Genomic DNA, 25705 nt, shown 5'->3' on the forward strand with positions numbered 1-25705 from the left:
AAATATTTTATCATCAAAAAGTCAGGACCGGTCTGAAATGAAGCAAATCCCTTCTCTGTAAGGGTCCTTTATACGGGCATAGAACTTGCAGATTGACGATATGGCTGTACAACAACGAAACAGGCAAATTATCGTTTGTCGCTCAATGGCCGGACATTTTTATACGGACAACTGCCCCTTAGACAATATAAGCCCTAAAAAACTTCAAACCAAACAAGCATACACATTTTTTGAAGGATTAAAGAACTTGTTGCTTTTCAGGTTTCTTGCACACACATTGCAAGAATCCTGTTCTTAAAGAAGCTTTCTAAGAATTTATAGTATTTAAAAATATCAGACCTAAGTCTTTGTATCTTTCCGTGCAGAAGAATGTTTTCTCAAGAGTCAAAACCCCCTTATTTATCCCCACACAATATTTACAATGAGATTGTTTCTCTGAATTTTCTTACAGCGCACAGGGAAACTACAGACCGAGTGGTTCTGCAGATCCTCTATATCACTGTGCACATTTGATAACATTAGAGGGTTAAGCCTACCTATACACATCTGATTTGGCAGATCCCTCTAAAATCAGTTTACACCCCACAACTATCTAATGTCAATGGGACAATATAGGAGTCGCCAGACTGTCCTCCAATAGAAGATGTTGGATAACATCTTGTCTCCCTTGAAATTATTTTAGACACTCACTAAGCATACGGCCTAGGTTATGGGGCGGTACGGCATAGGTTATGAAGTAGTATAACATAGGTTATCGGGTGGTATAGCATAGGTTATAGAGTAGTGCAGCATAGGTTATGGAATAGTATGGGTTTGTACTGCATAGATAATTGCATAGTATGACATTGGTTATAGAATGGTACGGCATAGGTTATAGAACGGTATGACATATGTTATAGAATAGTATAGCCTAGGTCATGGAATAGTATGGCATAGATTATAACGTAGTGCAGCATAGGTTATGGAATAGTATGGCATAGAATATAGAGTATTGCAGCTTAAGTTATGGAATAGAATAACATAAGTAATGGGGATGTCATGCATCACTAATGGCATAGTATGGCATAGGTTATAGAACGGTACGGCATAAGTTATGGAATAATATGGCATAGGTTATGGGAAGATAAAAAAAAGTTAGCTGTAGTTCATCTAGTTGTATGGATGCACACACAGCCCCCAATGGATTATACTTTGTGTATCTGTCACATGACACGCAACTTCTACCACCATAATTAAATTCCCACGTCCAATAAAATATTTCATCATTTTTAACATATTGGTCTAAACATTCGACAATTGCAAAGATACTGGCATGAACAGAATAATTTTCCCAATGGACATTGCTCGTATGTTTTGGACTCCATTTCTGCAACGCCATCTAAAATCTGACATGTTCAGTCATCGCTACAATCATAATAACTAACTGTGCCGAAAAGTAAAAAAGAATTTACTATATCTGGCAAATATTGGAGTAATGCGTCATATTTAATTTCACCCCAAATAATAATTGTATTACTATACATGCTGTAAAGAGAACCGGATACCATGAAAATGCAGCATGTTATAGAGCAGGAGGTGCTGAGTGAATTGATGAGTAACTTTATGGGATTCAGTATAACTTACTATGTATCCATTTATTACTTTGTTTAGTCTATGCCTGTAAGGAGTCCAGTGGGCGGTCCTAATAGTGATTGACAGCTCTCTCTGTATGCACAGTTACTGTTAGGACCACCCACTGGACTCAATAACTCCTTCCCACATAGAAAGAACAGAGAAATAATTGACAAATTACACTGAATCTTTTCCTATAAACCTATATATAAAACTGCTCAGCTTCTCCTGCGCTATCACACAATGTCTGTAGATTACACTGCATTTTCATGGTGACAGGTTCCCTTTAATTCTCAAGTAGATAAGTGCCTGTGTAAAAAAGGAATATTTTTGATTGAAACGATATTTTTTGTGAGATTAAAGATATGTTCACACTGAGTTTTTTGGCAGCGGATTTTGACGCAAAATACACCTCAAAATCTGCTGTCAAAAAGGCTCCCATTGACTTCAACGGGAGTGGCTCACTTCTTTTCTCTGTTAGCTAGTAGCAGAAAAAAGAAGCGATATGACTTATCTTGCCATGGATTCCGCAGCTGAATCAGCTGCGGCGTCCGCGGTACGAGACATGCTCCAGTGTAGGCCCATTCATTCGGGCCTACACAGGAGTGAGATGCTGATGCTGCATGCTTCCATGGCAGAGAGTTGCGCTGAATGTACACATGGCAGAAAAGCTTTCCGGCACCTTTTCCTCCATGTGAACATACCTTAAGATTCCAAATAGCCATCATCACTTCCTGGAAGTCAATTATGTGTCGCAATTATGACTAAGGCCTCATGCACACCACTGTAGTTTATATCCACAATTGCAGATAAAAGTGCGGCCTATGTAGAGGATCTATACAAGTCACTTTGTGGATCCGTGATTGCGGATGACATACGGACATGTTTTTTTGCACATTGTTGATCAGTATTTGCATACAGTAAAACCACTACGGTCGTGTGCAGGAGGCCTAACAATCTGTGAAATCTGTATAATCCATGTAATAATACTTCTTAACAATTCCAGCCCATTATATTATGGGTTATTATTGCCTTATTGTAGAAGATATGTCACACTATTGTGTCCCATCTTACAATAAAGAGAACCTTGCCCTGGTGAAGCGGAGACAAATCTCAATGTAAAAGAGAGAGGAGACGTTTGTGTAAGCAGCATGTGAGGAGCTGAAAGAGTTAACCCCGAGGAGGCGGCTTTGCTTCCCTAATGAAAATCTGCAGGGTGTTTTCTTTTTTCAGAAGAAAGCAGAACATGCCCTGCTCTTTTTATATTGTTATGACGTAAACAAGCCCCAGACTGGGAGATATAAAAGGCAATGCAAACGTCAATGGCGGGCCGCAGCGTGTGTTCCTGGCTGGGATGCCGGCAAGCTCTGACTGGCAGTACTAACTCTCCCGGCTTATACCACAGAGGAACTCGGCCTGTCAAACAACTGTTGCAAAACTACTGTAATAACCCCACTGATGGGAAAAGCTGTAGACATGGACTTCTTAGTAGTACATCATGTTCTTTTCGTGACAAAGCTCAGCTAGTTGTCAGTCAGTGATAGAAACATTGCTGATGGAAAAAATGAATAGAAAAAAAAGAGATCTGACGGGTTGTAAGAAATGACTATCAACATAGTCACAACATATTTCATATTGAAGCTTCCTCCAGGACACAGTGCATGGAGATTAGAAATTACCGTATTGCACCTTCCTACAGAATCCCTATATCCAATGTCCCCATAAAGTTCTGTCCCCTCTCCGGACATGTCGGTTTTAGTAAATAGTTGTATTCCCTGGAATAGTTCTGCAGCACAATCTGTTCCTCTATTATCCCCCCTGGAAATGTATGAATAAAGTGACAGCTCTGTGTTATAGGTTAGGGACACCTCCCTACACAGTCTTAGGGTAAGTTCAGATGGAGTTTTTTGGTCCGGAACCTGAGATGGAGGCCGCCTCAGGTTCCGGACCAAAAACCGGGTAGCCGTGACTGAAAGTCAATGCACTGCACCAGCATCCAGCTGCGCACTCCGCTCCGGATTAGGCCCAATGAATGGGCCTCGTTCGGAGGAGTGTGTGTATTCAGGACGAATATGGCCTGATGAATGGGCACCTCGCTTCTTTTTCCGGAAGCCATTATCATCCCAGGCTGCCTACAGCAACCCAATTGTTTGACTAAGGACTTAATATTGGACATAAATGTCACATACTGTATAATCTAAATTTACCAGGGGTGCAGAGTCAGAACCAATTTTTTTGAAAAAATTTTTTTTAATTATATTATAGAATTATTAATATTATCTAATGAATTAGATGCATAGCTTGGTACATCACTGGCTTTTTAATGAATTAGGGGAGCTTTACTGTCTATGATTGATGCTAGGTTCACACTAGCGTTCGGCTTATTGTTCTTTGGGTCCACTTGGGGACCCAAAAAACGGAAACTTAACCCGCTAAAAAGTGATTACCTGCAGAAAACCTGCGCACCGCATAGACTATAATAGGGTCTGGTGGGTTTCCGCATGAAAAATGCAGAGAAAAAAGTCCTGCTTGCAGGACTTCTCTCCGAATTATTTAATATAAAAAAATTTGAGGGTCTTCAGTAGTTGATACCTTTTTTTAATGGCTAACTACAAATGATGACAAATTGCAAGCTTTCGAGACTCTAGGCCTCTTCCTCAGGCATAGTTAGCCATTAAAAAAAGGTATCAACTACTGAAGACTCAAAATTATTTTATATTTCAAATCCACTGGCTAAAATGGTACTAAAATATTTTTTCCTTATACGAATTATTTAAGTGAATGCCCAAATGTATACCAAGCACTAGTGTGAGTCTAGCCTTACTGTATCTGTCAGCAATTTGTGAAGTCAGAGCTGGAGTTGGAGTCAGTCAGGCTTTGGAAAAGTAGAGTTAGGGTGCATTCACACTGAGTAAACGCTAGCTTATTTTGTAGAGTAAAATTACACTTGTAAATTTTGCTATCCCATTGACTTCAATGATATTTATTTACAAGTGTAAAAATACGCCTGTAAAAAATACGCCTGTAAAAAATACGCCTGTAAAAATAGCAAAATTTACAAGTGTAATTTTACTCTACAAAATAAGCTAGCGTTTACTCAGTGTGAATGCACCCTTAGGGTTGGTGATTTAGCCTACTGACTCTGCAGCCCAGAAAATATACAGAAATTTACAGTCAATGGAGTCTGTGGGGCTCGGTGTGCGACGGCTATTTGGCGGTCGACCTCCCCATAGTTTGGGTCAGTTGGGTGGAGAGGCGACGCTACTGTGAACAGTTTCAATTAAGACACAACATTGGTTGCAAAGATTAATGCAGACAGCTGGCACATTACTGATGCGGTATATCTAAAGTATACTATAAATACACCCTAAACACTATCATAACACTGTGTTGATGCTGGGAAAAGCTCAGTCTCAGAATATCTATGCCAAACACATAATTATTATTATTACCATACACAGCACAAGTAGTAACACGACGGCATTGTGTATTAACATCTCCAGTCCATTCATCTCACAGAGCTGCCTGTTTACCAGGTGGAGCTAAAACACTCACTAAAGGATTAGCTTCTGGGTTACGCCGGAGAACGAGGACCATCTAATTAAATAGCACTTAGTACTCGTGGGAGCAGACGCTATTTATACTTCAAAGCCCAAGCGGGGTCAACAACATGACATATTCTGCTGTCAAGTAACTCTTCTGAAAAAAGACCCCCTGGAGCCGGAGATATAGCTATGTCTTTCCCAGAGCCCAGATCAGATCACTTGGTAATGATGTAAGACAGCAGGGACAAACTGCACAGCAGTCACAAGTCACAGACCCAAACGGGTCCCTGGGAATGAGGTCCTCATGGGGCTTCTGAAACATGTTTTGGAGAATAAAAATAGAGAAGTAGGAGGGATGTGTATGATAGGGTTTCTAAGTAAAGCACTTGATATAGATTGCTTGCTTCATTGTTGACAGCTGCAGCTGGAGACATTTGGGAGAGGAGCTTTCTTACGGCCAAATCAGCAAACATACATTTATTGGGGTAGACAGAATGCAGTCAGATCACCGTAGGAGTCAAACTGTCTTGTTAGTGGCCAACAGTCACACATATCAATAGCAAATACTGGCTACCTGATGCTGGGAATCTGCCCAGACAGGAATATGAGAAAAGATGATCACGGGGGCCAAGGACAACCCAGCATGTACATAGAATACTGAATGCTGAGCAGGATGGTCAGCACAGGGTTAATACATATGTCAGTGATGGCGGTCGTATATGAATGTGTGTCATTCATTGAGATAGCCGTCAGCCATACAAACATCTCCGCTCAGATTGCATGTTTATGTCAATGGGAGAAGGAAATAAGTAACGCCTGACCACTTTGGAGGTGCTTTATAGTATCTCCTATAGGAAAAAACTGGCCATACACATTAGATAAGATAATCCTTTAACAGATGTATGTCGGCTGAATGTGCTGATTTTGCAGGTACTGGTTAACCACCTAATGTGCATGGAGGGGTCCTGACTCTCCCCCACTGACAGATGTCAAGGAAGAAAAATGGATATTTGGAAGACAACTGCCCAATCCAGAGATAAGATTCTGACAGAGGAGTCCGATATCTCTCCCCTTTTAGAACATACACATGTACAGAGGAGTTGGGCAAGGTGGATGTTAGCCCAACAAGTATTTGGTCAATATGTAATGTATATGGTCAGCTTAAAGGGATTTTTTGAGTCTACAATATTGCTCTCCTGTCTTTAAGATAGGTTATCAATATTAGACAGGTAGGATCCAGCATCGGGGACCTCCATGATCAGCTAAATGAAGGGGCTTCAGTGTTTGGACAAGTGCTGTGGCCTTCTCACTGCTCACCAAGCACAGCGTCACACATTGTATAGTGGCCAGGTATGATACTGCACCTCAGCCCCATTCATCTGAATGGAACTGAGCTGCAGCATGGCCATGTGACTAATGGATATGATGTCACTGGCCAGAGAAAAGGAAATGGAGCTCCGCCAAGCACTGCAAGATCTTCAGATAGCTGATCATTTAGGGTCCCAGATGCCCGACTGTAATAATCTAATATTGATGGTCTATCCTAAAAATAGGTCATCAATATCAAAGTCCCATATCAAAGTTCTGGTGACAGACTCCCTTTAAAACCACAACCATCTATAAAATACTGCCATTAACCTCCCACATAATTAAAGGGGTACTACGACAAAAGACTTAATGGCACATCTTATGCTTGGAAGATCTTTATATATGTTATTAATGGTAATTTATAGGCCTTAAAGCAACCAAATGGAAATAAAATCTGTAGTAGACGGCAAGTCGAATCTGTACAGCTAACTGCCTGTAATAATGGGAATGGAAAGGTGACATTATTTCTAGTAAATTATTGGAGAAAGGTCCGCCATTGTAGGGCTCATGTATTGCTGACAGACATTACTTCTCACAAGGACATATATTACTCAGTCGCAAGACAAGAACCGTTAATATGAAAAATAATACTTCAAAGAAGAATACGATTCTCAATCAGGTCAAGCCCGACCAGAACTTATCACTGTGTTCTAACTATGTTTTATTTTATACAGAAAGCGAAAGGGTTTGTCTGAACTGGAAAGAGACAGCAAATAAACCTCTTAACCTAAGATCTCTCAGGGCTCACATCTCTCAGTCTATGCAGACAATCAGGGCACATACTGTATCTATCATACCGCAAGGACACTTTCTAAAGCCATCCCTCATCATTAGGAGCCAAGCACCACTTTGCTCACTATAGAAATGCCAAGCAGATGAAAGGCAAATCCACATCCATTTTTCCACGATCCACTCCAATAACCCCATTTGCGGAGCTTTTGACTGCCTACACAGCACTATGCTGAATTATGTAATGGGGCAAATTCTCTTTAGTGTACGTTTACACGTGCTGTTTTCCTAAAAATACATGTTAAAGTTCACACTGCTTCTTTTATTAAGCTTTAATAGGACTTTTCATGTCCTCGGAGATAGGTGGTATTATATACGGCTAAAAAGCTGATGGCTCCGGTGCTGGAAATATCGTTGCTTTTCATTTCGGCACCGATATCCCTCCACTGTCAGAGACTGGGTTACACTCAAGTTCAGCGTTTATTTTCACTTGAAAGGCACAAACAAACAAAACAATAACCTTCTCGGCTGAGAACTAACTAAACATAAGAAACTGTTCCCTGACTATACAGGAGCCTGGCTGCCAAACTCTCGTTCTAGTAACAACAACGGTGGCACAGTACCTGTTGTAGGTTCTATTTGGACTAGTCAGCTCTGTCAGTGTGGTGCCACAACTACTAGCACTACACACAACCAAATATCAGGCCTTGATTATACAGCTGACCTCCCTGGTGTGGGTCTTTACCAAACACTCTTTAGCTGCCTGGCTGGAATATACCCGTCCTCCCACACCACACCATTCACTTTCTCACAGATATATATTTAATACTGCCCATCTCCGAGGACATGATAATTCTAGGAAATGTCCAATTGATTCAATTGAAGTTTCAGCACTTTTTGCTTTTCAAAATAGTTCAGGATGTTTCTTTTTTCGGCTAGCTGAAAAAAAAACAGCTCTGAGAAAGGGAGAAAAAAAAAAAAAAAAAAAGCAATTTCATACCTATTACAATCAATTGGATAATCTTTAGACTTTTTGGACCTGCTTTTAGTGCTGAAAAGCCTCAAAAACAGTGCGAAAAAGAAGCAGGGTGAGCATACTATTAAAAATCTAAAAATGCATGCATTCCGCCATGTGATTTTGACAAAGCAGCCACAGTGTAAACCCAGCCTTATGTGCGATAGCTTCCTAACCACTAATCTAATTAAGGAGCCTTGTCAACAAGCAAACCAAGAGCAGCCTTAATAATAAATTAATTAGCACCTTAGAAGACTCTGTGGAAAACCTCCATACTGACACCAGCCGGGAACAGCTGAGCTTCTCATGGTTTACTACTTGCTTAGAAAGCTGCTGTGTTCCTGAGCAAAGAGCCTTGAGAAAGCCAGAAAAAAAAAAAAAAAAAAAAAAGATTTTAAAAAAATCATAAAACTTGTTTCCTTTACAACACCCCCACTCTGAATTTTTGACATTTCCACTCATACTTAAAATCAAATTAAATCTAATATAATAATATAGTTTAATAAAAACAAATCAATACAAGGCGATGCAGAGAGGTGTTATAACCGAGCCCTAAGGCTAAGGCCACACGTAGCGAAATGCAGCATAAATGGTACGGAGAAAAAACGTGGCAGAAAATTACATTTTTTCCCGCAGTTTTTCATTGCATGTTCACAGAGTTTTCTTCTACAGACTTTCTACTCTTACTATACCTATATGGAAAATATCAGTGTTTCTGCTGATATATGGTAATTCCTGACCGGACTCCTAGAAGAGCTAGTGAGAGTCCGGACTACCTTAGATTTTCAACCAGTTCTTACAGATCCAGGAGAGGAAGACGGGTAAGAACACTTGCATATTGTAAGATTGCAGGATGTTAAAGTATTCCTGCCATTGACATTTTTGGGTTATGTCAGCGTATATACTGTATACCAGGAGCTTTTCCCTTACAGCAAAAATAACAAGGACACAGAGACTCCATGTAGTCACCTGCCACCTGCATCCAGGTAACAAAGCAAACATAGTTGTTTGCTGTTCAATCTTTTACACATATTCATTATGGATCCTAAATAAACCCTTATATTAGAGGATGGCAGACAAGAATCCTGACATGTTTACAAGTGAAGTTGTATCTAGCAGCATCTTCTATACTGGGCAGGCCATTTACATAATGTATTCCTCTGAAGCTACATAACGTATAATGACAGGCGTAGCGTATACATACACTACACACTTTCACAACTGGTACAAGAAGCGACTTGTGGAAGTTATTTAAGTCGCATTAAGCCCTGTATAAAATAAGGAGCAGAGTTACAGGTTGTTTGCCAATAATATGATAGGACCCATAAATACATAAATATAAAGTAAGAAGGCGATAAGTGAGGGCGGATTATTCTGAGAGTAGACGGGTATTTCACAATCGCCACTACAGCTGGTAAAGTAATACATAAAGCACCTCTAGGGCATTGTTACCCAATGTTTCCCAGGCTAATCATGCCCTTGTAACACTAGGCGCCACCCTGATACTGGTAGCAGACAAGGTTTCTGAATGGACTGCTGCCCATAAGGAAGGCTAAATCTTCCTATTAACCCCTTATTACCTAGGAAAATGCACGCAGTCTACAGGTTATACATAAGAATACGAGTAAACTATAATAACCTGTATGTAGTGTGCAAGAGAAAATCATATTTACTAGCACAGGATCTCAGGCACAAGCATATTGTTTGCATAGGCCAAAGGCCTATACCCCTAATCTGAGTGTGGCATGCGAAGTTCAGCAAACCAGACAGTCTGCAAGCTGCTAAAACTGCTTTCTTGAAGTGCACCTCCAAGTATGCTGAAACTTCCAGAAAACATCAGCACTGCAACTCCCAGCATGCCCCGAGGGCCTGCATGCTATAAAATACCTGGATAGTGTGACAAGTCCAGCTCACATAACTAGGTTTGTACATAATGACACAATTATACTTATTCTTAGAAAGTTGAATGACAACTTGTGGCTCGGGCTCTGGCTATATAACATGTGGGTCATGTGACCTGAAGTCTGCAATGGTGCTTTGTGGCATCACACACGTGAGGATTGGGAGTTTGTTTGCATTTGGAGCCACGAAGCAAGCAATCGTTGCAAAAAGCCCATAGCAGGCAGATTTCGGCTTTTATTTATTGGCTGCTAAGTAGAGATGAGCGAGTACTGTTCGGATCAGCCGATCCGAACAGCACGCTCGCATAGAAATGAATGGACGTAGCCAGAACGCGGGGGGTTAAGCGGCCGGCGTAAAAGCGGAAGTACCAGGTGCATCCATTCATTTCTATGGTGCGTGCTGTTCGGATCGGCTGATCCGAACAGTACTCGCTCATCTCTACTGCTAAGGTAAACATGGCCGGTTTGCTGTTAAGGTATATGGAGACAACAGTGAAAAAAACAGCCATTTTCAGGCCATTTTTAATGTCTGTTTTGCATCACCCAGTCATCTATTTTTAACCATCAATTACAAAAAAAATGGATGAACTTCATAGGTCTATTTTTTCTTACTAAATGAACTCGTCATTGTCTTGTACTGGGCCATCCGGCGTTAGGGGTCAGTTGGTCGAGGTCTTCAGCGTCGGGGGGGGGGGGGGGGGGGGGTCCATGTCAAAAGTTCCCCACGGGGTCCCGCTATGCCTAGTTACGCCACTACAGAAGGGTATTGGAAACCACCAATAAAATCACCATAACCAGCGAAGGCTGCATTTAGAAAAAAAAAAAAGGCAATGATCCCAAAAATACTACAAGTCACACCAGTAAGTACGTTGTGCATTGCATCTTTTACTATATACTTCAAAGTAGCAACTGGCTGCAAATACATGCAATAAACCTGTTAAAAAAGGCAAAACAGAACACAATGAAAATGCTACAAATGAAATGTGCTTCTACTTATAGACAAGGAAACGAATGCAGTAAAAGGACGACGAATAATAACAGAGCTGGAAAGGATGTAGAATATGTTTAATGTGTGTTGTCATTTCATTGTTACTTACTAGGAGACTCTCAATTCGAGCCCTTTACAGGAAACGCGCACACATTGGTCGCTGTCAGAACTGAACTGAACTATAAATAATCCATGTCAATGGTAAAACTGGCGATGCATAGTCGGCCTATAATCTCCGATTTCTGCACCGTGTCAACATCTCTTCCCATTGATGTGATGGTGAAGGAGAAGACAGCAAATATCGGAGATTCCGCCATATATATTAGGCTGGATAAATAAAATGAGCCAATGCATTATTTCTGAAGAGCGACTGAAAGATCCTTTGTTTGCTTTGCAGAGTTCAGTGGGTTTTCAGCATTCCTGATGCTCCGTAAGTTGATACTTTACCCAGTTTTCTAAGCCTTCCTCATATAAAGATCTCAGTGGGGGTAAAGGTTGTGCCGTCATGTTATATAAGAACCAAGGAAAAGTTAATGTTTATTGTACAAGTGGCGCTGTACCTTTAACACGGGTGAAGTATTTGTATCTGTGTGGGAACACTGTGTTAAAGGGAATATGTCATCGAACAATGTCCTATGGCTTAAATCAAGTTTTTATGTTAAACATTTGTTTTATGTTATAAAAAAATCCATCACAAGCCACTAAACTAAAAATAGTCTGTCTCATTTACCCATCACTGTTACTACAAGATCCTGGATTGAAAAGGAAACATGGCAAATTGATCTGATCGTAACATCAAATATTTTCCATGTTTATGGTTTCTGTAATAACGTCACTTTTTGACCTCTGATCTATACGTTGTACATTTTTGGTGGCATGCATATCGCCGGTCTTCTTTGTGACTATTTTTCCACATTATACCTGTAACATGACATCAAAATGAGAGCAGAAATAGAATAACCTTTCGGAGAGAATAGGAATTTCTCTAGTCTATTGAGAATATTTTAGAAAGAAAGAGCATCATTCTCTCGCGTGACATTAACCTGCCCTTTTGCCAGATTTTACATTCTTTATGACATCACTATTATTGAAGTGTTCGCATCATTTTACACGGTCGCTTGCCTACAGTTCTACAGTAATAACAATGTACTAAAAATAAGAAATCAAAAACATTTCTCTACTTTGGTTCACCCTGGCCATACTATCAGCGAAGGGTCACTGTGACATCCATATACCCTATCAGAGCATACTGTATAGACAGTCTTTATGTGACAATCCCTTTAAAGTGCTGGCACTTATTCCCTGCCTGGCGCTTCATTCACATGAATCACATGGGAATCTCAGCAGTAAGGCCCTGTGTGTCCCGGCAATAATTCCCTATCCTGTAGAATAGGTATCAATAGTGGAACAACCCCTTTGAGAAGAGAAAGGCAAGGTACCCAGGAAATGGGCAAGAACTTGTGACCTATTGTACACCATTCCCTGTCTCTTTCAAAAATTTCAGCTGGATTACCCCTTTACCTATGAACCAGACAACCCCTTTAACAATCAGCTGGACAACCCTCTTAGCTGTGCAGAAACCCCTTAATTCTGAAGATACCGGGAGTCTCTGAGGATAGTCTCCACTATGTTATGGTATATCTTAGCCATAGGGATACATGCAAACGTCCATAGCACCAGACCATAATCTTTCTTACATAGGACACGTATGTATGTCAATAGTAACATTTCGAGTGCACTGGTCCCTGCCACGTGGCATGGCTCCAGCACTGACTTAGTGATCACATGTAGATATCACTGCCAAAACACTAAATAATTGCTTTTGGTACACGATTTCCTAAATGCAGTAAAACAGTCTGAGAACACAATCGGGGAACTATTTATATCTCCTTCACTTTCCAAATTATTTCATTTCGATGACATCCTATAAGTCGAAGCACTTGCCCAAACAGGCCCTTTGTGTTTGCTTTTTTTGAAGGCAACCTTTTGTTCTTCACAAGAGACTGTATTTAGAAATGTGAGCGTGTTTCCAAGTAGAATAGACGCCGCTATTATAAGACACTACCAGCTGCACAGAAGCTCCATCAGAAGTCAGCCCTTTATACGGAGACAAAGGCTACAAAAGAAAAACAGGTTACACATCAAGTACAAGGCAAGGATGGTCTGGCATGAAGGTGGTCATAAACCTTCCACCGCTGGCAGATGAACAAAGCGGTGGCTATTCCTCCTGACTGCCCCTAGTCTATGCACACTTGGCTTGGCTGAACATGCATGTGTTTTGAATGGGGAGATGGGAATAAGCCACCACCAGAGGTATCCAGCGGTGACTTGAGAATACCGCTTTAGGAACGTTAAACTTTAACATTCTGATCCTTTTTAACCCCGACACCTGCAATAGAAAGTCGCCATACAGATTAGATCAGCCAGAGGCGTAACCTGAAGCTTCAGGCCCCAATGCAAAACATGTAACAGGGCCCCCAATTATTATGTGCTATGTATAATACTGTCGTCTTCTAATCTTGGAGAGAGGCTTTTGGTCCCTGAGGCTCTAGGGCCTGGTAGCAATGGCTGCCTCTGTACCCTCTATAGCAAGGATAGGTAACCTTGGCTCTCCAGCTGTTACAAAACTACAACTCCCAGCATGCATACTTGCTCTGCTGTTCTTGGAACTCCAATGGAAGTGAATGGAGCATGTTGGGAGTTGTAGTTTCACAGCAGCTGGAGAGCCAAAGGTTCCCTACCCCTGCTCTATAGCTACAGCCTCGTGATCTTCTGGTCAGCCAAACTTCTGTCTGATGTGTATAGCCACAGCTAAGTAGGCAGCGCTTCATAACAGTAAACTGGTGAAGGTCATAAAAATAAAAAGAAAGTATTTTCTGAGGCTGAGATGGGAAGATTTTTCAAAAAGAAGCTTCTAAAAATCTAGAATGTGTGCTTAATAAGCCGTAGGCACTGACACCATTGCCTAGTAGTAGCTTTTATTTCTTTCATCCTCTTGTCCTGCTCGATGCTGCACCTTTGTTGTGATGTTGCTAGGGTGGAATTACCATGTTGTGGTAATCGCATGAAGGTAATCCCCTAGTTCCCATGATTCCTTTTCCTCTATTTACGGCTACCTACATGTCCCTCCATTACAACGCATAAAGGTAATGCCAGAATTACTCACGATCTTTGCAAAAGCATGGGCCCTTTCAAAATGGACAACCCCTTTAAGAAGGCTCAGAAGCTGCGAACAACACATTGCAATATGTATTTACTCACATTCACGATCGTCACCTTGGTCACATTTATGATCATGCTGGACTACTGACCATGATCACAGGCATAACCACAGCTCAAACAGGAATATGAATATATATATATATATATATATATATATATATATATATATATATATGCTCTCCGAAATTGCTACCCAGTGTAGTAAGTGATGAGGAACATCCCTTGCAGGTACAGAAAATACAGCAGGGATGTTGTTAAAACATAATGGACACAATTAGTTTTGCCCTTGTAATTTGGATATATTCACGTTTTTGCTGCAGAAATTCTCTACAACTCAAAATAATTTGCTTTAGTAGCAACAAGCACATGGACATCCACAAACCCCATTCAGATGGATTCAAAAATCCTGTAAAAAATCTGCTGTGTGTGAACATACCCTTCCTATATATTCCAATATAAAAGAAGACTCCTCACAAGCAGTTACATTGAGGAATCGCTTAGACAGCTTGTGTCTTAGATGAAGAGACTGCACTTTAGTCTTACCGGCTGTCATCTAGTGACTGTTTACTATGTGATCTAACAATGAATGTCATCCGCAGTCAGAACGTGCCAAGGGGCATTTCCATGAATAAGAAGGGATGTGATTCCCATCGATATAATGTATCTGATGTAAATCAGTGCCTTGTAATATGGTTGTTGTTACAAGACCATCACATGTTCTCAGCCCCAGCTACAAAACATTAGAAACTGCAGGTATGTGCCAAAATAAATCTCTCAAGACAGGAAGTTTGTGAATAAAAATAATTGTCCCACAGGAGGAAGTGCCTAGAAACTGTAAGATTGTATACATCAACAGGAATTGTTTTCTCCTCCATTGTAGAAGAAACAGCAAAAGTCTTAAGAATACACAGAGCTGGCTAAAAATAAACTGGAGACCCCGATTCTGGGGAGCTCTAGGACTTTTGGGGGTTTCAGTAAAAACCACTTATCAGTATATACAAGTCAAAGCCAGTGTGGGACCTACAGAGGGAAAAACTATAAAGGAAGGATTTGCCCCCTTTCTGTATTTGGGATCCCCTCCTGGTTTTGGTTTACAAATACCAAAACAAATATTGTCTAGAATGGCCAATAGAAGGGAGTATGTCTGCAGGAGCAGACTACATGGGAGATGTTTGTCGTCTATTACCAAAGAGACACATTAGGGAAGATTTCTCAATCCCTTTCTAGGAGATATTGTGGCGCACATTTGTAACAAAGCCCTTTCTTGCGCTAAACATGCGCCACAACTCCCACGTCTCTCTCGCCCCCTTGTCCAAATATGGGAAGAGCAGGGCAGGCCAGGAACATCTTGGCCTGACATATTCAGTATAACCCCACATCAGTTTCTGGCATGAGTTGTAATGGAAATCTATCCTAAATGGTGTAGGTTTTTATATGTGAGTGATCTGGCGCCTCTTCATAAATCCCTCATTCCCAGCACCAGTTGGGGTATTTATTAAGACAATACAAGTCACCAGTTTTAATAAAAGTGCCCCACTGGCTTAGACACAATACAGTAGTAAATGTTAGAAAATAAATATTGCAACAAAGATTGTTATTTTACTAACAGAAGAGGAAACTAAAGAATCTATAATTTGAGTCTGGTTCACATCTGCAAATGGATTTCCGTTTGAGTGAAACCTATTCTGCATCAAAAAGTGGTCAAATAAGGAAAACCCGCAGACCCTGTAGACTATAATGGGGTCCGTGTGATTTCCACTCTGTTTCCGCACGAAAAATGTGGAGAGAAAAGTGCTGCTTGCACTTTTCATGCAGAGAGGGGAACGGAATGGCCCGAACGCAGATGTGAACCAGCCTTAGTCACAATTTTTTTGCTTTTTATTTAGGGGATAAGTGTTCTTTTGGAGATCTCTCTTGGGAGACATACAGTACTGCCTGCAGAGAAGTACAAATAATCTACTGAATGAATGCACATAGTTACAACAATATCATCTTGAAGACTGCTTACACCGTAAGTACAACTGCTGGTATCTCCTTCTATGATCTCAAGGAGAAAGTCTTGTTTGCTAACATTGAAGTGCTCAGGGAGAAAAAAAATTCAGGAAAGGCTCATACTACCCACAGTGCCAAACTATCCTGACATCCCCTTAGGCCATAGTATCTGCGAATATGTTAACTATATCCTTGACAGTATGTGCAGAAATAAAGCAGCAATGCATTGTCACCCCCCCAACCCTACAAGTAATGAGTGACCTAGTAATACTAGACGGGCCTCTATTTATAACCCAGCTTTTCTCACTTAAAATGCAGCTTCTGATGACTAACAGGCCCGACCAGTCCGCGCGTTTTGTTTCCTTGTGGCTTCTCCTCAGAGTAAACTTCTCTGCGCTCCTTGCATGTTTACATTTTTCCGTTGCATTCCTAACATCTGCTACTTTTCTTTCACTCGTGTAACATTTTTATCATTACGCTCCCGCCATCATTTTTATGGAATGCAACTTATTTTACGTATACAAATTTTTCAGCGCTAAGTAAAACCGATCCCTAACTCTTTCCTGATCACCATGACGCCGAACATTCTGCTTACATTAGTAAGTAACGTAATGTAAAAGGATCCTAATTCTCCAGAAGCACGGGGCTCAGAAATGCCTGCCCCAGACATCTGCTTCTTCTCACATGTGAGGCTTCCTGAGAATCTAAGCACATAGCAGCCGCAGCTAAACTCGCTTTGTTTTAGGTGATAACATAGAACCCAGACCTTCTCTACAAACAAGATGTCAGAAGCGGGAGGATTGCATCGATTAGCAATTATCTATGGGGTTGTGTTACACTGGAGCTCTGTATGAGCAGGAGAGCCTGCCAAGACCATAAACAACCTTCTGCCGAAAAATGAGCATGAAATAAACATATAGGAGTGTGTGGGGGTTATGTCTAAATGTGATAATACAAAAAGAAAAATCTGACCAGGAAACAACTAATGGGTGCCATCATTGATATTGGTAGAAATGGTTTCATTTTGAGAAAATAGTCGAAAATCTGCAAGTTTGGATGGACCTACTGGATTGCTTCTATTATGCAAGGAGTTTCTATGTTCTCCCCATGTTTGCGTGGGTTTCCTCCAGGTATTCTGGTTTCCTCCCACGCTCCAAAGACATACTGGTAGGGAAGATAGATTGTGAGCCCTGTATGGGACAGTGACTGACAATGTCTGTAAAGCGCTGCCGAATATTATGGCACTATATAAGAAAGCTAATAAGTGATCCTATACCATTAGGTAGACCATAGATATAACCCATAGAGATAAGTAGCGGTGCACACCTCTGTTCCACTTATCTCAGGAAACAAGGAACAGGTAAATATCCACCCTATTTGATTCCATATCAGGCCACGGTCATGTTTGACAGGATCATAAGCAATCTATGTTTATGACCAGCAACAGGCATACTTAATAATAAATGTTATTTATATAGCTCTAACATATTCCGCAGCGCTGTACAATTTGTAGGGTTCAAATACAGACAGATACATAACAAAGAACTTCATTTCACACAATGGCACTGAGGGCCCTGCTCGCAAGAGCTTACAATCTATGATACTTGTTTCTTGGAAGATCTTTGGGTTGTCCATGATTGGATAAAATTGTGGCACAAGCAGACACGGGTATACAATAACAAACCTCATAAACCCCCTGCTGCTCCACCACTGCCACTCCAATCCCTCCACCAACCTATGTTTACAAGGCTGAGGTGATGACATCATGTTGACAACACGTGACTGCTGTAGCCAATCACTGGCCTCAGTGATATATCGGAGGCCAGGATTGGTGGTGTTAGGACGGCTGGAGATTTATTAGTTAAAAGAGAATGTACCACTATAAGGGTCAGTTCACCCTTGGCGAGGATTTTGACGCTGAATCCGCCTCAAAATCAGCCTCCAAAAAAAAAGCCTCCCAATAGAACTTCGTGTGAACTGACCCTAAAATATTTTTTTAAAGAATTTAATTTTAAAGAATTTTTGATTTTTGGAAATTTTCCATGTCACAATCTGTATATAAAAATAAATACTATATACTGCAATTTTTACTCAGACCACTTAACCTAATTCTACACAAACATTTGTAGGGATTTTCTTTCCAGCAATCATCTTGTTTACATAAAGTATTACAATAGAAGATAACACCCCAATAGATAACACCGCTGACCCATCATTGCATTCACAACTGACAACAGATGATGTCACAGTTATCTATCCCTTCCTCCCTCCCATAGACCTCAATGAGCCATCTCCACACTATTGCTACCTTTGGCCATAGGTAGCTGTAAAAAATATCACTAAATGCTGTTACAAGAGGAGAAGCTCAGGCAAGATGGTCGCCCCATAATCAAGTACAGAAAATAGAGTTAAAAATAAATTATATATATATATATATATATATATATATATATATATATATATATATATAGAAAAAAAAGTCATATCACTAGATTTAAAAAAAAAAAAAAAAGTCCATACTTTCCCTTTAAGAAATGCTTTTTTGCTATCTTAGGGTGCATGCACACTACGTAACGCCGGGCGTGTATGAGAGCCGTACACGCCGGCGTTACAGCAGGGCTGCCGAACACTTCCCATTCACTTCAATGGGAGCGCTCGTAAACGCCGCTGTTACGAGCGCTCCCATTGAAGTGAATGGGAAGTGTTCGGCAGTCTGCTGTAATGCCGGCGTGTACGGCTCTCATACACGCCCGGCGTTACGTAGTGTGCATGCACCCTTATACCATCGCCTGCTTTAGTCCCAATCTCTCCATAATTCTACCATTAGACTCTTACTCTGGAAAGGCCATCTTGGTTGATCATTATGACGTAAACATGGCGGTTTTAGGTTTTCAATAGATACTTACAATCAAACTTCCTTAGACAAAAACCATGCATGACTGACCAACATACAGTAAGGTGGGGGGAGGGGGACAACTTCTAGCTGACAGTATCGTATTGGTAGCCCCAACTTCAATGTATAGGGGCAGCTGTATGCTACCCTGAGGCTGCCCTGAGCCTGTGCTTTCACTTTCTGTGAATTCCAAATATATTGTAGCTACCCCCAATGTTACAACGTTTCCATTATGTATGTGCTGATAATCCATTGCAATGTAATACTGTAATAAGATAAGTAATATTATTATTTATTCATTACACGTCTACCGTTACAATGTGATACAATGTATAACACCATAATAAGACTCACTATATTGTTTACACAGGATGATAGAAGGTAATATCACCCCAGCACCTGAAGTTCGGCTATTGTGCCGGTCAAGGTGATCTGTCATTTCAAGGGTATAAGCTCAGAGGTGTGACATTATTTAGTTATTGCAGACCATATGCAGGCCAGTAGCCTTTGTGGGACAGGAAGAACAAGATTTCCAAAGGTCATGGGTCCATCCTGCTCCTGTTTCAGTTACCTTGGGGCAAGCTGTGTGGGTCATAGGCCAGGCCATTGTGCAAGGGCTGAGAATAGCACAGACTTAGTGTCACTTATGAATCATTGTCACACCTGGTATTGCAGTACAACATGAGATGGAAGTAGGTAACATACAGGGTGTGGACGTAGTTACAAAACAAAGCCAGGGCATGGAGTTCACCCTCACAAGGTCTAGGGGTAAGAAGTCTGCAGCTATAGGGAGCTTATAGTAAGGGTAATGATATTACACCCAGCTGATGTGGGCACATGGAAGTTATAAGATCTTGCTGAGCCTTGTAGTTCCTCTGCAGCTGGAAAGTCATCTAAACTAAGTAAAACTAATGCAATGGCATAAATGCACCTACCTGCTCCGCTGGCACCAGGCTTATGCCCGAACCTTACTCCTGGTTCGCCCCTTCTGATGCCATCTGTGGAAGAAGCGGAATCAGCCTCGTAAATGGTGTTTAACATTTGATGTAATCCAGGCATGGAGGCGAGTGGTGAAGGGATGGCAGCGGGTCCCCTGTCCTGGGAGTGAGTGCAGGGTGCCCGGGAGATCCCCTAATACTCAGCCATACAGGGTGGAGGGCACAGATAGAGGTGCCAAGTGCAACAAGAGGCCAATCCAACTTCAGCTCACGTCAGGGTCCTAGATGTCAGCAGCAGCAGCAGGCAGGGGGGCTGAAAGTTTACTACATGCCATCCGAGGAGCAGAGTCCAGACGAGGAGGAGGAGGAGGATGAAGACTGGGCTGCTGTCTCCGCTGACAAGTGGCCGGTCCTGGCACTCACCTGCCCCGGCTGTGAATGGCTGTGCAGGCAGCAGGCTCTGGGTGTGCACACAGCATGGTTACACCACTGCCCCGAGCTCAGACTGACAGAAATAGATCAGCAGGAGGAGGAGCCCGGCCAAAAATAGACCTAATATCATAAGCCAGCTCCACTGCACATACACAAAAGAAGCGAGCATTGTCTGGCCGGGGGCTCCGGGGTTGGCTGAGGCGGGGGCCAATCAGCGCGCGGCGGCTGCACAACTACTACTACACGACTACTCACAGCAGCGCCATCTGCCGCACACACAAGTACTGCACGCACATGTCTCCTTCCTGAAGGGGTTAAGGGGAGCAGGCTGCTGCGTGAACTATAAAGACAGCATGCGGAGGGGGATGGTGTTTGGGGTGAAGTTTTTCATTTTATAGTTTTTAAAGGAATGTGTTTCCTCTGTAAAAGCATCAAAACTCTCAGGCTAAGGCCCCACCTTACACAACAGCAGGTAAAACGCGCAATTTTTCCACAATGTTTTTTGTTGGGATTTTGGTACATTTTTTGCCTGAGGTTTTAATCCCCTTATTAAGCCTCAAGCCCCACTTAGCGGCCAAAGCGAAATCCGCGCTCCTCTGCAAACTTTCCACTGCCATTATACCTACCAGCGTTTTTGTAGGTATAAGGGCGGGTTCACACCTGCTCCCAGACTCCGCTTTGCAGGTTTCCGTTTCCTGCCCGAGAAACTGGACCGGAGACGGAAAGCGGCAGGCAGTTTTCAAACGCATTCATTTGAATGGGTTTTGCAAAGTGTCCGCCCGTGAACGTCTTCTGGTCTTCGTCTTCGTTTTTTTTTAACCGGACACAAAGTCAGACATGCAGGTTAAAAAAAACTGGTTTCGCCGTGGAGAGCAGAAGACGCTCATGGCCACTCACGGGCGGACACTGAATGCTGGGTTTCTGTCTCCTGTCGGCAAAAGATGGAAACCCACAAAGCGGAGATCGGGCGCTGGAGTGAACCCGCCCTAATTGACATGCTACGATTTCTAAAACTGCATATTTTTTCCAAAGGGTGTGGATGGGATTTGCAGGGACTCTAAAACGTTTTGGCTTTTGCCAGTGCGTTTCCATAACATGGGCCCTAAGGCTCGGGCACTACATAGTGTAAATGTCGCCATTGACTGTTTTATAGTACCTGCATACTGCATGGGGTTCTAGAAAATCCCACACACTGTGGAGAAATATGCACAGCGAACACACTGCGATTTTCTAAAATCATTTTGATTTTTAAATTTGCAACATGTCAATTATATTTACAGAAGCGCCTGCATTTTCCTTATAGGTATAATAGGGACAGAAAGTCCATAGCGGAAACCTCTGTGGACTTTCCGTGAAACGTGCAGTGAAAATAAACGTGGTGCGTTTCCACCGCCAGTGCTTTTTGGCTGCACACGTTACATGGGACCTTACCCTAAATCTATAGGGAAAACCTTTGCATTTCCAAAGATAAAATTGACACTTTTGACAATGCATCTTTGCCACAGAGGTTTTTTTGCAATGTGAAGATGGGATTAGCCAGAATCTCATTCACTCTGCTGATTCAGTAAAACGCTGCATTTCCGCAAAGTGGGGCCTAGGCAAGAAAAAAACTTTTTCAGGCTAAGGCCCTACGTTGCAGAATTGCAGCTAAAAATGCAGCAATTTCTATGAAAATATGCCTGCGATTCCGCAGCAAAAATTAACATGCTACATTTCTGCAGCTTTTTTTTTTTTCCTTTGCCAGCAGCTTTTTAATGCGTATAGGTTTACATTCGGGGGGTATCCAAGTGGACTCCCTGAACGGAATACCGAACGCAAATGTGAACCGGGCCTCAGTGGTTGATTGTGGAAAGGGTTAACTGTTCCTAAGCACATTGTATAAGGGGTTTACTGTACGGTTTGAGTGCAATGACATAACAACATAGCTTACCAGTTTACTGCAACATGGGCAAGGGTTAACTGGATCTGGCTGAACCAGCTCTGCAGACCATGTCCCCTATGTATATGTGTGTTTGTATATGTGTTTTTTATAGCTACATTCTTCATTCTTTTCCCATATTGAACAAAAGCTACATAAATAACATAACCTTTGCTTTCTTTTATCACTGAGCTGATAAACCTCTTCCTATAAGCATACACCCGCAGCCTGACCTGCCTGGTCTCTACAACATGGCGCGTATGATCGTCCTATCCTATCCCTGTAGAAGATGAACATAAGCGACCTCAGGCAGGAGTCCCCTGGAGTAACCAATCAGATTCCAGCATTCATTCTCCAGTCCGATACTGACATGATCTGACATACCTTTACACTTCCATGATATTAAAATAAGATTGATTATATTACTCTAATATACTTTACTGTATATATCAATTCTTTGGGATTTTCAAGACCCCAGTCCTAGTCATATGAATGGGGTTTAGCTGTAATACCAAGTTCAGCCACTATGGCACTGTGCTTGGCCAGCAATCATGAGGCTAGAGTGTACGCCCTAATGTTACAGCTTACCCTAGGTTCACACTAATGTTCGGGTTTCCACTCTAATAGGTTTATTATTTGTAAGGTGGGAGGGGCCGGAGCGAACGAGGGGTCAGAGAGCTGCTTCTGATCATGTGACTAGATCTACGAAAACGCTGCCTCGTCCCCATAGGACTTATATGGATGGAGGCAAAGATGAAAAACGAGTGGAAAAGCTGCGTTTTCTTTTGTGCTTTTCCTTTGTTTTTGCCACAAAGTTTTTGAAGTCGCATTTCACTATGTGTGAACTTAACCTAAAGGTACCTCTGATCTGTGCGGGATCCTACTGATCACCTATTCTGCTAGTACATCATGTACCAAAAACAGCCCCAGCCCATAAAACCCCTTTTAATTCCTCTATTCATGGACTGTAGTTAGAGATATTGAAAACTTTCAGGAGTGTACTGGAATGTCCAATGCATTGTCATTTGTGCAAAAATGGGAAATCCTTTGAAGTTCCCCGAGTGTATTATTGGAATATAACACAGCAGTAGTCACACATTAGCATTTCAGTGATTCTTCTGTATTGGCAAAGCGCTATCTAGTCATTTTCACACCAACATACCATTGTAAACTCACCAAAAAGGAAACTACTTGTTGCCTGAAGTTGGAAAACCCATTTACAGAGAGATTGTTCATGTTATGTTATGTAACAGGTTGGGAATCCTCAGATGACTTCTGTGCGTCAGTGCGTCATATACCATAGGACTGGATTTCATAAGACCAGTCTGACTTTGTTGGATGGTCTAGAGACACTTTTACAGTATGGGAATGCAGAAGCTGTGGGTCAAATGGAGGACTTATTGTCTCTGACCTTAGCTGGACAGATTTATTATTACTGCCTTAAAGGGATCACCAAGTTAGTTATTTCCTTTTGGTGGTGATCAAGTTTAATTGACCATCGGCTTCAAGGGGTGAACCTTACTTTCGGTAGGTTTTCACCAAACATTCAAAATTTGCCACTTGAGAAGCTTTAGCCTAAGTCCTCATATCACTTCATTTGATTGTATGGGTCCATGAAAACCACGGATGACATATGACACACAGATACCAATCCCTCTATTAGATGTGCCATTTCCACCTGAAGACTGCGCATGAGGCCTAAAGCTGGGATTTTGTTTCAGTTTTTATTCACACAATGACCAGCTTAGCCCTCTCTATATTTCTCATTCTGTGTAGTTGCTTTGGTTGTTTATCCTACTATTATAAATGCGAAAGTTTGTGTGTTTGTATGTTTGTTCCTCAATTACACAAAAATGGCTTAATCGATTTGGATGAAATTGGGCACACAGATAGTTTGTAACCTCGATTAACAAATAGGATACTTTTTATTCCGGTAAATGACATGGCTTCACGACTGTTATGAATTTATGTTCACATACTATATTAAACTGCTCTGGCAGCAGCTTATCTCAGGTTCTGATAAAGCCAGGTCTGTTATCTCTCTATGTAAACACTCAGCTAACCCTTAGTCCATTCTGTACATGCATTTGCATATTATCTGATCTGCTCCAGGCAGTGCTGACACACCTAATGGGAAAACACCTTTAGGCTTAGTTCACACTGGGCGAGTACGGGCGGATTTTGGCCCCTATTGTGACGCGTGAAGCCGCGCCAGAATATGGCCAAAATCCGCCTGCCGTGAATTCCAACAGTCGCGTCACTCCGGTAAGGCATGGGCCCAAATGAATGAGATTCAGCCGCGGATTCTGCCTGAGAAAGGGCAGCTCGCATGTTGCGGCTAGCGGAAAAAAAGCGCTAGCGGTCGCCATAGTCCACCATTGTGAGGGGGTGGACGATGCCGTGGATTCTGCGCCATAATCCACCCCCTCTGTGCCCATGTGAACGGGCCCTTAATCCAAATTAGCAGTTTGCTACTTTTAAACATGCCAGGAAAAAGAAAATCTCATTTGTTTCAGAACTCTAAAACAACGAGAGCTATGAAGGAAGCCAGAAGTCAAAGAGTTCTTCTCAAGTGGAGCTGACAGGGATCATCGGCACCAACAACACGCTCATTATATGGCACCCCAGCGAGTTGCTGAGATGCCGGAACAATCACAGGTACACCATGAGGAACAAGTTCAACGGCAGGCCAGCTTGACAGCTTCCGAAACGCCGGAGCAGGCGGATCATCAATGCCAACAACACGCTCATTATATGACATCCCAGCGAGCTACTGAGATGCCAGAACAATCACGGGCACAGTGCAAGGAACGAGTTTAGTGACAGGTCAGCTTGACAGCTGCCGAAACGCCAGAGCAGGCGGATCATCAACGCCAACATGCTCATTATATGGCATCCCAGCGAGCTGCTGAGACGCCGGAACAATCACACGGCACGGCATGAGGAACTAGTTCAGCAGCAGGACAACTTAAGAGCAGCCAAAATGCCGGAGAAGGCAAACCATCGACAGCAGCAGTTTGCTGAATATTGGCGCATCGTTGACGCCAACAACACGTAGGCGAAGTTGCGGGCAGAGGCTAGTGTGTTTATAATTGAAAACATGCATTAAAAAAATGGATTTGTTTTTTCAAGTGTCTTTATGTATCTACAAAA

The 25705-nt window shown here is 42.0% G+C and overlaps 1 protein-coding gene across 5 annotated transcripts in view; it reads right to left on the reverse strand.

The window, feature by feature from the left end:
• HDAC7 (histone deacetylase 7) overlaps nt 1-25705 on the reverse strand; it is a 243983-nt gene that overhangs the window by 70366 nt on the left and 147912 nt on the right. For 3 of the 5 annotated variants that reach the window (XR_012715106.1, XM_075265792.1, XM_075265791.1), the window contains exon 1: nt 20200-20692. The exons of 1 other annotated variant lie outside the window; for it this stretch is intronic. Coding sequence is in view for 2 of the 4 variants with exons in the window: in XM_075265792.1 (XP_075121893.1) it covers nt 20200-20323 (124 nt within the window). In the remaining 2 variants the exon portion in view is untranslated. Of the gene's footprint in view, nt 1-8514; nt 8623-20199; nt 20693-25705 lie in introns of those variants that run through there. One more of the 5 variants, XM_075265795.1, reaches the window with a different exon arrangement.

This window comes from Leptodactylus fuscus, chromosome 2, assembly GCF_031893055.1.
Source record: "Leptodactylus fuscus isolate aLepFus1 chromosome 2, aLepFus1.hap2, whole genome shotgun sequence".
Taxonomy (NCBI): Eukaryota; Metazoa; Chordata; class Amphibia; order Anura; family Leptodactylidae; genus Leptodactylus; species Leptodactylus fuscus.